Source organism: Oryx dammah, unplaced genomic scaffold (genome assembly GCF_014754425.2).
Source record: "Oryx dammah isolate SB20612 unplaced genomic scaffold, SCBI_Odam_1.1 HiC_scaffold_2, whole genome shotgun sequence".
In the NCBI taxonomy this organism is placed as follows: Eukaryota; Metazoa; Chordata; class Mammalia; order Artiodactyla; family Bovidae; genus Oryx; species Oryx dammah.
Genome location: NW_024070186.1, coordinates 85,825,843 through 85,839,064, shown reverse-complemented (window position 1 = coordinate 85,839,064; position 13,222 = coordinate 85,825,843). Strand labels below are relative to the sequence as shown.

At 38.5% G+C, this 13,222-nt stretch overlaps 1 protein-coding gene across 1 annotated transcript in view; it reads right to left on the bottom strand.

The window, feature by feature from the left end:
- The window catches only part of PCYT1A (phosphate cytidylyltransferase 1A, choline), a 48,039-nt gene that overhangs the window by 9,195 nt on the left and 25,622 nt on the right, over window positions 1-13,222 (bottom strand). Inside the window, exons 3-5 of the mRNA XM_040249868.1 lie at window positions 10,620-10,719; window positions 2,274-2,390; window positions 962-1,113 (exon numbers count right to left, since the gene is read on the bottom strand). Of these exons, the coding sequence (XP_040105802.1) occupies window positions 962-1,113; window positions 2,274-2,390; window positions 10,620-10,719 (369 nt within the window). The remainder of the gene's footprint in view (window positions 1-961; window positions 1,114-2,273; window positions 2,391-10,619; window positions 10,720-13,222) is intronic.

Genomic DNA, 13,222 nt, shown 5'->3' with positions numbered 1-13,222 from the left:
TTATGACCAACCTAGACAGCATTTTAAAAAGCAGAGACATTACTCTGCCAACAGAAGTCTGTCTAGTCAAGGCTATGGTTTTTCCAGTGGTCGTGTATGGATGTGAGAGTTGGACTATAAAGAGAGCTGAGTGCCGAAGAATTGATGCTTTTGAACTGTGGTGTTGGAGAAGACTCTTCAAAGTCCCTTGGACTACAAGGAGATCAAACCAGTCCATCCTAAAGGGAATCAGTCCTGAATATTCATTGGAAGGACTGATGCTGAAGCTGAAACTCCAATACTTTGGCTACCCGATGGGAAGAACTGACTCATTTGAAAAGACCCTGATGCTGGGAAAGATTGAAGGCAGAAGGAGAAGGGTATGACAGAGGATGAGATGGTTGGATGGCATCACCGACTCAATGGACATGAGTCTGAGTAAACTCTGGGAGTTGGTGATGGACAGGGAAGCCTGGCGTGTTGCAGTCCATGGAGTGGCGAAAAGTCAGACACAACTGAGCAACTGAACTGAACTGAGAGCATGGCTGGGGCTAGGTATACTCTAAAGAGGCTGGTACACTATGAGGATGGACACATCTATGGGGGAAAGGGTGGGGGTGCATAGACTCCATAACTGAAGAGGTTAAATTTCTAGCCCTGCTAGAGTGTAACCTGGTTATTTGGCCTCTCTGGCCCTGTTCTCATATGTAAAGTGGAAATAACTAACAACTATCCAACAGGACTTTTGTGGGGAACAAATGAAATATAATGGATGTAAAAGCGCCTCTAAACCATCAAATCCAATAAAAATGTCAAGGATGACTATTATTAGAAGTAATAACATCATCATCTCTTCTATATTAAAATTTCAGAGAAGGTAGAAGTAAAATAAAGCTAGTGGAGAACTAGCCCAAGTACCAGAAGCCTTCAAAGTTGAGGGAATTACAAAACAGGAAATGGGAACATGTTCTCAGTTTCTTACCCGGTGTTCTGCCAGGAACTCTGGTGTCAGGGTCCAGGGGGCATTCCTCACCACCTCATCCACATAGCGGCAGTGCTGCACTGCATCATAGCGCTCATTTTCATTCATCACAGTGAAGCCTTTGAAGTTGTGTGTTAGCTCATCACTGCAAACTGAGTTCACCATATCATAAGGTTATAAGTCAAAGTCCCCTCTGCTTAACCACACCTTGGTCACCAACCCCTACCATTTCCTAGGATTGTAACCAATCACCCGACTTGGATAACAGTATTCTAAATGTAGCTCAGTCTGGATAACAATGCTTTCCTTAATCCAAGATACACCTTCGGGAGCAACACTCACTATGTTCCCACTTTGGAAAGGAGAGGATACAACAGAAGAATAAGATCTTTGGCTTTGAAATGAACCTACTGTACATTTCTGCATCAATGAACAGTTAAAAAAAAAGTTTTCCTATTAGACTGGAAAGTATCAGTTGCTCAGTCATGTCTAACTCATTGTGACCCCATGGACTGTAGCCCACCAGGCTGCTCCTCTGTCCATGGGATTCTCTAAACAAGAATACTGGCATGAGTTGTCATTCCCTTCTCCAAGGGATCTCCCTGATCCAGGGAGCAAAGCTGGGTCTCCCACACTGAGGGCAGCTTCTTTACTATCTGAGCCACCAGTGAAGCCCTATTAGCCTGGACTGGACCACATAACATTTGCTTAGCAGACTTTTGTACTTCAGCTGATTCAGAATGACAAACTGAGGGGCTTCCCAGGTGATACAGTGGTAAAGAAACTGTCTGCCAATGCCAAGAGATGCAAGAGATATGGGTTCGGTCCCTGGGTTGGGAAGATGCCCTGGCGAAGGGCAAGGCAACCCATTCCAGTACTCTTGCCTGGAAAATACCATGGACAGAGGAGCCTGGTGGGCTAGAGTCCACGGGGTCACAAAGTCACACAACTGAGCATGCATAGTACACATACAAACATAAGAGTCATGTTAGGACGATAAACTGAAATCTAAAGTAAATGCTGTTTTAAAGTAGGCAATAGGGGATCAGACTGCAGAAACCAGCCAAAACCAGCGAGATAAATCCTGGATATCTCAAGTCAATGAGTTTAGAGCATCTCTCTCCAGGTTTATTCAGTTCAGGTTTTAGATACTTCATGTTCTTCATATGCTTCACATTTTAAAGAGGCTACACTATATCCCTCATTTAAAAACCAAAGTAGGAGTCAATGTACTCAGGTTATAAAGACAGGAGAAAAAAGGCTACTATAATTTTTTTCTGGACAGCACCTAAGTCAGTAGGTGTTTTCTTACCTCCCACAATGAGGTATGTATTAGGGAAAAGGTTCTTTGCTTGCATCAGAGCCCGGGCATGACCAGAATGAAATAAGTCAAATATTCCATCTGCATAAACTCTCACAGGCCGTTCACCTAAATCCAAAGGAAAGAATTTATCAGACAAACAAACTGACTCAATACCTCATATTTAACAAATGGAAATGGCACTGTGTGACTGTTAATTCTTGCACAACTCCCTTTTAAGGTATTCTCTGGCTGTTCACCTTAATTTGGGGTGTTTTGGGATTGTAAGGAATAACATCACAGAATTCCACAGAGTCTCTTGGCATTATAGCCACTAACTCTCGTCGTCAGCCTGGGTTTACCAAATTGATCAGGTAATTGGGTTTCTTGATTATTTTTTCTTAAAGTTATTTAAGAAGTGAAGGGGAAGAGTTATACAAGAGCTATATCTGAAACTTTAAAATCATCGTTTTTAGTTTATATTTAAACTTCAGTTACGTTTAAACAGACTATAATTAAACTATTCTCTGGCTGCCTGCTCTCTCATTTTCAAGCTGCTGTGATTACTAATGACTAACATTTTGCTTTGAAAATAAAATACTTTGCTTTGAAAGTAGAGTGATCCAGAGGAGTAAGACTGAAAATGAGGGAAGGCAAGCACCAGTTGTCAATCTATTGCTTCTCGGTCCCACATTCACCCTCACTATCTGCTCTGTGGTAACAGATGGAATTTCTTCAAGCATTTCTCCTTGACAGTGAATATGTTACACCTTCTCAGTATAGGGTGATATAGAAAATACTTGAAAATCATATATAAATATTTTAGGACTTTATATTAGAGCTTTTCCTCTTCTCCTGTCCATTAGTGAAAATAATAAATGACTGTCAACTTATTGTTAGTGGTAGCGGACTGTGAAAGAAAAGGCAGGAAATGATATCCTGGGGTACAAGACTAATTCTAAAGTCAAGTAAACACATTGAGAAAGAAATTGATACAGTGGTTCATCATGCTTCAAATGGTAAATCTAATGAGCCCTATTTCCACTACATGAATAAAAGAAGAGTTGTTTCACTGTAGCAGCAAAAAAGAACAGTAGGAGCATCTGCATTGTTTTTGGAAAGAAGGGTCAGAGCCTTATCAAGTACACCATGCTGAAGGCAGGGATAAGACACATCTCCTTTCTGCCTTGAGGACGATGAATCGAGAGAGAGGAAAGTGGTTCTCAGGAACCTTATGGACTTTTCTTTATAGACAGCTTTATCCATAAATGAACAGTTTTTAAACTGAGAAATCATACACACTGCTGCTAGAAATATAAACTGGTATAACTTTTAAGAAAGGAAATTAGGTAATATCTGTCAAAAGACAAAGGACAAATGTTTATACCCTTTAGCCCAGCTATTCCAATTCTAGGAATTTATCTCATGGATATGTTTGTAAGTATGTATGCAGATTGCATTATTCATTGCAGCACTGTTTGTAGTAGCAAAAATTTGGAAACAACCTAAACTTCATTGTTATACTATGACATGATCCACTCACTAAAACTGTGGGAAGACTCTGCTTATATTATTTGCTTAGAGATCCATAGGAAATTGGCAATACTGGTTGCCTGCAAAAGGGATACTAGGTGGATCTGAGATAGTAGTGAGAGGAAGACATTTCACTCTGTGTCCTTTTTTAATGTTAGGTCATAGGAACGCATTGATTTTATAGGAAGTAAAGTTTTTAAATAAAATAAATACACCAATACAACAAAAAATGGAGACATAATATGATGGATTTAGGAGTCAGAAAAAGTTAAAACTTAAGCTTGCCAACAAGCTACATTCCCATGTAATCTCAATCTCTTTAAGTATCAGTTTCCTCACCTACGAAACAAAGCAACCCCCGCCCAATCTGAGTAGTATAATCTCTCTTCAACATCCTAGAAATCATGACCATGAAGCAACTAACACACTTCTATCTTTCCTAAACAAGTCCAGAGTAGTTATGATCTCACTTTATTTGATCCTAAAAGACAACAGACAGAATATAAAACTTGAGAATACTGTACTGGTGTTTCTTTGCCATTAGTATATAACAAGGGCAAAGTGAGATGAGGGAGATTTAGCTCAGTAAACACATTTCCTGGATAGTGGCAGTAGGACAGAATGCTGTTAACTGAGTGGCTATTTGCCAGCAGTTAAAATATCCATATTAGACCAAATCACTCTGAACTTTCTTGGATCAGCCCCAGATGTGCCTCTTGCTCTCTTCAGCATTTCCCCAGCACTCCAACCTCTCAATTCTCTATGTCTTAACCCCAAGTCTTTGGAAAATCCAGGCTGGTGTATTAATCAACTGACCAGAAGGGGCCACTGTTGAACTAAAAATCTAGGGAGAAAGAATGCGTTTTGCATTCTTTTATCAAGTGGCTATGGGCCAGGATGACTATACCCTTTGACCTACATCTGCTGTTCCAGCACATTATCAAGAGCAACTGCTTTCACTTTCAAAAATGGTCTTGATTTGGATTATAAATTATAGTCTTTGCACTACTTCTAGACTAAGTAACTAGATGTTCTCCTTTAAACAGAAAAAACCTGGGTTTCAATTTATTATTTCTTTTGATATATTCTCTCAAATAGCTACCATTGAAACATTCCATCTTTAACAGATTTCCATTGCCCTTCAGACTCTTGCCTTTTTCTTCTTTTAAAATGAAGCAGGACAAAGGCTAACAGAATTTTGAAGGCACTGGTCATAGTAAACACCCTCTTCCAACAACAAAAGAGATGACTCTACATATGGACATCACCAAATGGTCAATACCGCAATCAGAATGATTATATTCTTTGCAATCAAAGATGGAAAAGTTCTATACCATCAGCAAAAACAAGATTAGGAGCTGACTATGACTTCTTACTGAAAATTCAGACTTAAACTGAATAAAGTAGGAAAAACCCTAGACCATGCAGGTAGACCTAAATCAAATCCTTTACGATTATACAGTGCAAGTGACAAATAGATTCAAGGAATTAGATCTGACAGAGTGCCTGTCTGTGGAAGAAGGTTTGTGACACTGTATAGGAGGAGGTGGTCAAAACCATCCCCAAGAGAAAGAAACGCAAAAAGGCAAAATGGTTGTCTGAGGAGGCCTTACAAATAGCTGAGAAAAGAAAAGCAAAAGGTAAAGGAGAAAAGGAAAGAGATACCCATTTGAATGCAGAGTTCCAGAGAATAGCAAGGAGAGATAAGAAAGCCTTCCTAAGTGATCAATGCAAAGAAATAGAGGAAAACAAAAGAATGGGAAAGACTAGAGATCTCAAGAAAATTAGAGATACCAAGGGAACATTTCATGCAAAGATGGGCACAATAAAGGACAGAAATGATATAGACCTAACAGAAGCAGAAGATATTAAGAAGAGGTGGCAAGAATACACAGAGGCACTATACAGAAAAAGATTTTAATGACCTAGATAACCACACAATGGTGTGATCACTCACCTAGAGCCAGACATCCTGGAATGCAAAGTCAAGTGGGCCTTAGAAAGCATCACTACGAACAAAGCTAGTGGAGGTGATGGAATTCCAGCTAAGCTATTTCAAATCCTAAAAGATGATGCTGTGAAAGTGCTGCACTCAATATGCCAGCAAATTTGGAAAACTAGCAGTGGCTGCAGGACTGGAAAAGGTCAGTTTTCATTCCACTCCCAAAGACAGGCAATGCCAAAGAATGTTCAAACAACCACACAATTGCACTCATCTCACACACTAGCAAAGTAATGCTCAAAATTCTCCAAGCCAGGCTTCAACAGTACATGAACTTCCAGATGTTCAAGTTGGATTTAGAAAAGGCAGAGGAACCAGAGATCAAATTGCCAATATCTGTTGGATCATCGAAAAAGCAAAAGAGTTCCAGAAAAACATCTACTTCTGCTTTACTGATGATGCCAAAGCCTTTGACTATATGGATCACAACAGACTGTGGCAAATTCTGAAAGAGATGGGAATACCAGACCACGTGACCTGCCTCCTGAGAAATCTGTATGCAGGTCAAGAAGCAACAGTTAGCACTGGACATGGAATGGACTGGTTCCAAATTAGGAAAGGAGTATGTCAAGGCTGTATATTGTCACTCTGCTTATTTAACTTATATGCAGACTACATCATGGGAAACGCCAAGCTGGATGAAGCACAAGCTGGAATCAAGATTGCCGGGAGAAATATCAATAACCTCAGATATGCAGAAGACATCTCCCTTATGGCAGAAAGCAAAGAGGAACTAAAGAGCCTCTTGATGAAAGTGAAAGAGGAGAGTGAAAAAGCTGGCTTAAAACTCAACATTCAGAAAACTAAGATCAAGGCATCCAGTCCCATCACTTCATGGCAAATGGATAAAAAACAATGGAAACAGTGAGAGATTTTATTTTCTTTGGCTCCAAAATCACTGCAGATGGTGACTGCAGCCATGAAATTAAGACACTTGCTCCTTGGAAGAAAAGCTATGACCAACCTAGATAGCATATTAAAAAGCAGAGACATTACTTTGCCAACCAAGGTCCATCTAGTCAAAGCTATGTTTTTTTGAGTAGTCATGTATGGATGTGAGAATTGGACCATAAAGAAAGTTGAGCACCGAAGAATTGATGCTTTTGAACTGTGGTGTTGGAAAAGACTCTTGAGAGTCCCTTGGACTGCAAGGAGATCCAACCAGTCAATCCTAAAGGAAATTAGTCCTGAATATTCATTGGAAGGACTAATGCTGAAGCTGAAGCTCCAATACTTTGGCCACCCGATGTGAAGAACTGACTCATTAGAAAAGACCCTGATGCTGGGAAAGATTGAAGGCAGGAGAAGAGTATGACAGAGGATGAGATGGTTGGATGGCATCACTGACTCAATGGACATGAAGTCTGAGCTAGCTTCAGGAGTTGGTGATGGACGGAGAAGGCTGGTGTGCTGCAGTCCATGGGGTCTCAAAGAGTCAGACACAACTGAGCAACAGAACTGAACTGAAAAGAGACAATCTTCTCATCTCTCAAGCCATACTCCTTTATTTCTAAGTAGTGCATTTACTCCAAGATAACACAAACTTCCCTCTTGTACTCTCCCTTAACCTCCCTAAATGAAAACCTGGGGGCAGGGGAGGGATGACTCTTGAACCAGTTATTGGTTTAAAATTCACTAATGATGGCATGTGTAGATTCTTTATTGGTTTATTCCTTATCTGGCACCTGCATGATGACAATCAATTACTTGGTTATTTAACATAATACTGAACAGAGAGAATAAGATAAAGGAAAAACCAGAAGTCAAATTGACAAACTTTATAGGCCAATTTGGAACTATTTGTTCCACCCAAGATATAATCAGTTTGCTGATGGTCTTCTATTATTTCTAACTGATGTCTACAAAGAATAACAACACTCCAGGGTGAAAACAACACAAAGATGGAAAAACTTAGGTTTTAGCTCCAATTCTATCACTAATTATTTGTGATACTGTAGGGGAAACTTCACTTCTTAATTTCTATGGACCTTTATTCATGTATATAATGAAGAGACTATAAAGTATATAATCTCAAAAATGACTTACCTGTAAAATTCTACTATTATAAAATTTTTAGAAATTAGATTTACTATTTAGCATGTGTTAATTACAAGTGTCAAAAAAAAAAAAACTGTCAAAACTTGGAAACAGTATATATATATATACACATACATTTTTATCTTCCACAAATGGTATGTGGCTAGATTAGCAACAAGGTAGGTAATATAACTAATATGGTCAGATCTGGTGAGGTACTGCATTCTCAATGTGTATCATTAGGATATGAAAAGTCCTTACCCTCAACAGGCTCTACTTTCACATCTCAATGTGATCCGTGAACTGTCCAGCAACATTCTTAAGTCTAACCTGCCACCACGACTCTGTCACATACAGCCTGTCTTTTCTTGGTGTCATTTTACTCTGCCTCATTAGCCTAGTTATTACTGAAGTAAGAGGAGCCAAACCCAAAAGAAATCACGTCATAAATCAGAAGGGTTGTGATCAACATGAGGTATATCTAAACATTCTTCCAAAAGGACCACATTCTTTGGAATTTTGAGGACCTCAAAACCATAGTTTATATGGATAAGATACAGCCAAAGGGTATTATGATCCTAGCCTGACACTGTCCAGCATTCATTTCACTACTTCTAAGTTACAACAGAGAGTAAACATACTAACACAATTAAGAAGTAACTGTAAATATCTTCCATATATTGAAAATGTATATAGATTTGAGGCTATAACTACCTCTTATTCCTGAGAGCTTACCTAGGTTGAGTCCAGCCCTACATTTACAGAATAAAAACCATAGTAATCAAGAAAGAAATGAAAAAGGATTGGGGAAAAAAGAAGAATTGGAAAACTTAAAGAGAAGTAAGAACAAATGCCAACAGGACTTTGTATTCATAACAAATGCTCATGCAGTTTCTGTTTTATTCTTTTTAATTTTTATTGAAGGACAGTTGCTTTACAATGTTGTTAGTTTCTGCTATATAGCAAAGTGAATCAGTTATACATATAGCCCCTCTTTTTTTTAAAGATTTCCTTCCCATTTAGGTCACCAGAGAGCACTGAGTAGGGTTTTCTGTGCTATACAACAGGTTCTCATGAATTATCTATTTTATACATAGCAGTGTATATAAATCAATCCCAATCTCCCAATTCATTCCTCTCTCTCCTCCCCACCAGGTATTCAGAAAGTTTGTTCTCTACATCTGTGTCTCTATTTCTGCTTTGCAAATAAGTTCATCTGTAACATTTTTCTTGGTTCCACATATAAGCAATACTATACGATGTTTGTTTTTCTCTTTCTGATTTACTTCACACTGTATGACAATCTCTAGGTCTGTATCCATGTCTCTGCAAATGGTACTATTTCATTCCTTTTTATGGCTGAGTAATACTCCATTGTATTGATGCACCACGTCTTCTTTATCCATTCCTCTGCTGATGGACATTTAAATTGCTTCCAAGTCCTACTATTGTAAACAGTGATGCAATGAAAACTAGGATTTGGTGATCTCCAAAACCAACTGCCCAAAATAGGGAAAGTGTCTAGGATACATATTAATAATTTATGAGGCCAAAAACTGCTAATTAATGATGTAAACTAAGTATACAAATAAAGAGTATGGGCTTTGAAAATAATAAAGGAAAATCTTTGAAAAACTTGGAAAACTATCAATATCAATAAAGATAAAATTAAGTGAAGAGCATCTCCCAACTTGGGATATTTTTGTTCTATATCAATCAGTAGTATCATAGCTAGTGTACAGACTGATAGAAAGGAAAACTTGGGGGAAATTCTGAAGACTATTAAAAATGTGACAGTCTGATATTATCTGGGCCTCTGATAAAACAGACAGGATTATAAACCAGCTCAAGTTAATATTTTATCCTCTTTGTTCCTCTGTATCTCTAGCTATGATGATAACAGCCCAAAATGTGTATCACTATTTCTCCTAGCTATGACAAAAATACTGGGAAATAGATGGAGAAAAAAGTGGAAACAGTGTCAGACTTTATGTTTTTGGGCTCCAAAATCACTGCAGATGGTGACTGCAGCCATGAAATTAAAAGATGTTTACTCCTTGGAAGAAAAGTTATGACCAACCTAGACAGCATATTGAAAAGCAGAGACATGACTTTGCCAACAAAGGTCCGTCTAGTCAAGGCTATGGTTTTTCCAGTGGTCATGTATGAATGTGAGAGTTGTACTGTGAAGAAAGCTGAACGCTGAAGAATTGATGCTTTTGAACTGTGGTGTTGGAAAAGACTCTTGAGAGTCCCTTGAACTGCAAGGAGATCCAACCAGTCCATTCTGAAGATCAGCCCTGGGATTTCTTTGGAAGGAATGATGCTTAAAGCTGAAACTCCAGTACTTTGGCCACCTCATGAGAAGAGTTGACTCACTGGAAAAGACTGATGCTGGGAGGGATTGGGGACAGGAGGAGAAGGGGACGACTGAGGATGAGATGGCTAGATGGCATCACTGACTTGATGGACGTGAGTCTGAGTGAACTCCGGGAGTTGGTGATGGACAGGGAGGCCTGGCATGCTGAGATTCATGGGGTCGCAAAGAGTCAGACACGACTGAGCAACTGAACTGAACTGAACTGAACTGAAGAAAAAACAAATGAAATTTTATGGGGTACATTATCCTCTTAAATAGAATAGCAAGAGAGATGGGAGGAACACCTCTCTCAACTAGCTTTTCCAGGTAAACTGAGGGAAGAATATAAAGTAGGTGTATATTTCATAAATACAACTGAATGTTAAAAACAACAGTCAAACAAAAACATAATCCATCATTTACTTACAAGGAGTTCCTCTGCTGGCTTCTTCCATAGTTACCCTGACATAGGGCTTACTAAAGTCTACTTCAATTTCATCAGAAAAAGGCGCTGGCTGCCGTAAACCCTTAAGAAGAGGAAAATGAAGGAAAAGATAAATTCAATAAAATGCTCAAAAGAAATGGTAGCTTGACAGAATAATCAGTCATTAAACATGCTACGATTAAATTTTTTCCTAAATCTTCATAACTTTAAAAAGGAAAAAGATATAAGCATTCCAAAATGACATGTCAAAGTACAACCTTTTACCAGATGGGCAAATCATGGCACAAAAGATAAATGTCTTGATGGGTGATTTTGGCCACCATGGTGGACGGTGGCTGGGAAGCTACACATAGTCCCAACCAACTGGGTCCAGAATGACAGCTCCTCTACCAGATGGTACAAGAGCCAACCCTGAACTATGTGATGAAATTGCCAAAGTTCACAAGTCCATTTTCTTACCACTTAGTTGAAGTGGTATGGAACTGGGAAGGTAAACAGCTGCCATATTCTTTAAGCAGAATCATCACTGTGTAATGTTTTACACTGTAAATATGTTCTAATTCTCATTTACAGCCCTGTGAGGCAAGTAGTATGACAGTTAATACCCTCAATTTAAAGATGAGGAAAATGAGGTTCAGAGAAGTTATATGAATTGCATGCAATTACTCAGAGGCAAAACTGAAATATGAATACAGGTATGCTCTTTTCCTCTTTGGAGGAAAGTCTTACTTAGGAGTTTTTGTTACATTTATTTCTAAGTATTTTATTCTATTTGATGCTTTTGTAACTGTTTTCTTAATTTTATTCTGGGGTTGTTCCTTGCCAGTATAGAGAAATGCAATTGATTTGTAAGTGTTTATGTGTATCAGTATGAGTAATTTCAGTTGATTCTCATCTCCTGTGGCTTAAAGTCAATTATCAGTTTGAGCAGTTTGTTTGATAGATTCCTTAGGACTGTCTACATATGAGACCATGTTGTATGTGAACAAAGACAGTTTTACTTATTCCTTTCCAACCTGAATGTCTTTAATTTCCGTTCATTATCCCTTATTGCAATAGTTGAAACCTCTAGTACAATGGTGAATAGAGATTGCAAGGACAAACATTCTTGCCTTACTCCCAGTCTTAGAGGAGAAGAATGCAATCTTTCAACATCAAGTATTAAGTTAGTTGTAGGTTTTTCTTAGATGTCCTTTATCAGATTGAGCAATCTCTCTTCCTTTTGTAGTTTGTTGAGAGGGGTTTGGGGTTTTGTTTTTTTGACCATGTCAAGCAGTTTGCAGGATTTTAGTTTGCTAACAAGGGACAGAACCAGGGACACAGTAATGAAAGTACTGAGTCCTAATCACTGGGCCACCAGTGAATTAATTCCTTGTTGAAAGTTTTTCAATGAACGAATGTTGGATTTTGTCACATGCCTTTTATACAATATTGGAACAATCATATTTTGGTTTTTAAAATTAATTATGGTGTATTAGATGCTAATTTTAGAATGTTAAGCCAACCTTTCATTCTTGAGTGAGATTCTTCTTGATCACACTGTATAAATCTTTTCATATGTTCTGGTATTCAATTTGTTAATATATTAATAGGAATCTTTGCATCTAAGTTTATGAGGGATTTTGAACTATAATTTTCTTTTCTTGTTCTGTTTTTGCCTGGCTTTGATATCTGGTCTCATAAAATGGATTAGGAAATGTTATCTCCTCTATTCTCTGAAAGAGTATAGGGTTGGTATTACTTCTTCCTCAAATGTTTGATAGAATTCACCAGTGAAGTCATCTATGTCCAGCTTTGTTTTTGTGGGAAGATTTTCTTAAACACAATGTAACATTTTTTTTTAACATGATAAAATTTATTATTTCTTGCTCATTTAACAGTTCCTTGCAGGTGTTTAGTGGGTAGACTTCCATATGGTGACTCAGGGAAGCAGGCTATTCCACGTTATTGCAAAATTCTTGAGAGCATGGCACCTTGTTGTTCAATCACTCAGCTGTGTCTGACTCTTTATGACCCCATGAACTGCAGCACACCAGGCCTCGCTTTCGCTTTCCTTCACTGTCTCCTGGAGCTTGCTCAAACTCATGTCAGTTGAGTCAGTGATGCCATCCAATCGTCTCATCCTCTCTCATCCCCTTCTCCTGCTTTCAGTCTTTCACAGCATCAGGGTCTTTTCCAATGAGTCGGCTCTTTCCATCAGGTGGCCAAAGTATTGGATCTTCAGTTTCAGCATCAGTCTTTCTAATGACTATTCAGGATTGATTTCTTTTAGGATTGACTGGTTTGATCTCCTTGCAATCCAAAGGACTCTCAAGAGTCTTCTCCAACATCTCAGTTTATTATTTATTTATTTATTTATTTATTTTATTTTACTTTACAATTCTGTATTGGTTTTGCCATACATTGACAAGAATCCACCATGGGTGTACATGCGGTCCCAAACATGAACCCCCCTCCCAGCCCCCTCCCCACAACATCTCTCTGGGTCATCCCCGTGTACCAGCCCCAAGCATGCCGTATCCTGCATCGGACATAGACTGGCGATTCGATTCTTACATGATATTATACATGTTTCAATGCCATTC